This window comes from Penaeus vannamei, chromosome 6, assembly GCF_042767895.1.
Source record: "Penaeus vannamei isolate JL-2024 chromosome 6, ASM4276789v1, whole genome shotgun sequence".
NCBI classification, from domain to species: Eukaryota; Metazoa; Arthropoda; class Malacostraca; order Decapoda; family Penaeidae; genus Penaeus; species Penaeus vannamei.
In genome coordinates this window covers 1,708,841-1,711,340 of record NC_091554.1, presented here as the reverse complement: position 1 = coordinate 1,711,340, position 2,500 = coordinate 1,708,841, and the positions used below count along the sequence as shown (strand labels likewise).

The 2,500-nt window shown below is 39.3% G+C and overlaps 1 protein-coding gene across 1 annotated transcript; it reads left to right on the top strand.

The window, feature by feature from the left end:
• Positions 1 to 1,050: 1,050 nt before the first annotated feature.
• LOC113801130 (neurotrophin 1-like) lies at positions 1,051 to 2,216 on the top strand. The gene is made up of 2 exons (XM_027351944.2): positions 1,051 to 1,097; positions 1,265 to 2,216. Exons 1-2 carry the CDS (start codon positions 1,080 to 1,082, stop codon positions 1,997 to 1,999), a joined length of 753 nt encoding a protein of 250 aa, XP_027207745.1. The 5' UTR covers positions 1,051 to 1,079; the 3' UTR covers positions 2,000 to 2,216.
• The last annotated feature ends 284 nt before the right edge of the window (positions 2,217 to 2,500 follow it).

Here is a 2,500-nt window from a genome sequence, read left to right as displayed (position 1 = left end):
TAGGTACATATATACATATATATGTATATACATACATATATAGGTATATGTATACATATACATATATATGTGCATATATATACATATGTACATATGTATACACACACATATATGTGTATATATCCTACATACATACATATATATATATATATATATATATATATATATATATATATATATATATGATTACATATACGTACTTATATATACATATCTATATATACATGTCTATATACACACACACTGATTTGCATATACACATCCAGCCACCAGAATAAATACACGAATATATATATATATATATATATATATATATATATATATATATATATATATATATATATATATATATATATACCTATGGAACTACACGCATACACGCACATATATATTTTTTATGTGTATGTGCGCGTGTGTACATATAGGCATATGTATGAATATTTATTTGTATATGTGAAACTTGTATAAAAACATATATAACATTTATACACGAGCACACAGACACATACACACATATTTATACACACGTGTCTACTTAACCATGCTCATTGCGACAAATGGAGAAAAGGTATGAATGGGATCGAAAAACTTCATAGTGCAAACAATGTATTTGACAAATGTGTGAGTGTGTGCGTGTATGTGTATTGTACACACACACACACACACACACACAATGTATATAGACTAATAGCGGTGCTTGTGATCAAACACATAGGATAGAGAAAGGAAACTTGCCTTGGTCTCTCCTAAAAGGCTGGCTGGCTCAAGGATACCTTTCACTGTACTCGGTCGCTTCCAGAAATTTTATAATTCTCATTTTTCTTATTCCATATTAATTTTTCATTGATCTTACTACCATAGCGACATTATATGTAGTATGGAATAAACTACAAACACGGGGGGGGGGAGGTGGGGGGGGAGGAATTTACAGGATTCATGAATCAAAATAGAATTACTTTCATGGTTCGATTGTGCAGTGGGCGGAGGAGGGGCGGAGAGGGAGGATACTGCTCCATATATAAAGGCACCCATCATCACGTCGCTACAGTTCGAAGGCACCGAGAGCTGAGAGCGCAAGCATGGTTTTCCGATACTTGGTGAGTTAATTTCATGTTCTAAGTTACATTTACGAAAACCTGCGTACGTATATAAATGCGCATGTATACATGTGTAGGTGTTTATAAGTGCGTACAAAAAATTCCATGTTCATAATGGACACAGACTCCCCTGCTGTACACATATCTTACCATATTCTATATTGCAGGTTTCGCTTTCTTTGGCGGTCGCAGTTCTGGCCGACCAGACCTCACACGTCAGCATCAGTCTCGGCGGTGCTCCTGCTGTCACCCATCACAGTTCCTCTCATCACGGAAGCCCTTCATACCACCATCAACCTACCTACCACACTCAGCCTTCCTACCATCCACAGCCTTCCTACCACCCTGCTCCCGCTTATCACCCACAGCCTTCCTATGAGCATCAACACGAGCCTGCTGTGCCAGAATGTGCTGCCAACACAACCAAAGCTTGGTGCCTCGAGGACGACCACTATCCCACCTACGAGATCAAACACGCAGCAGAGTACCACTACAAAAAGCTCCTCTCCCTCTACGCTGACGTAGCCGACCTCAACACCGAGCTGTCTGTCGACCGACCAAACACCCTGGAGGAGGAAACTTACTTGTGCCCATCAGAGACCGCTTACGTCAGGCCCCTTCGTGCCCTGAACACCGAGGGAAAATGGCGTGTGGTTGTCAACAATATCGATGCCCATTATCAGACTCTCACTCAGACTACACGCATCGAAGAGTGTCTCAGTTCCGCCGATGCATGTCCTCTGGTGCCTGAGTGCTACGAGTCCAAGTGCCTGCAGAAGTCCGTCTACCACCGCTTCCTTGTCTACGACTCCTATGATCAGTACTTCCCCTTCGCCATCGAGACCTTCAAGCTTCCCGCCAGCTGTGCCTGTCTCTTGGGTGCCTACACCATTGATCATTAGTCACCAAACATCTGATCTCAAGCCATATAAGCGGGGAAATTATTCTAATAATTCCTCAATAGTTTAACATCACTAGCGTCCTGGAAACAGATGTGTATCGAATGTCCATGGAAAGTCGTCGAGTACGTGAAGAAAGCAGTTCTCTAGTCATCTTTCTATGGTAAAGTCGACAGAAATGATAACTGATTTCAAATGACATCTTGCGAAACATGAAAATAAATATTTTATGTATCTTAGATTTCATTCTACCACCTACTATATATATATTTGAATTCATTAGGTTTTAATACCTATTGAATTAATTCAGCATCGCTTTGTAAGGATTTTGTAATAGGAGTTTATTTGGGATTTATGTCCTTTTAATCTTACGATCTACAAACAACAGCTTGACATGATCTTCATTCTCATGTCATATTATGATAGCATTTGTAGATATTCTCTTATATATGCATACATAATGTAAAGATATAAACACATTCGCACGCATACACATACACACAT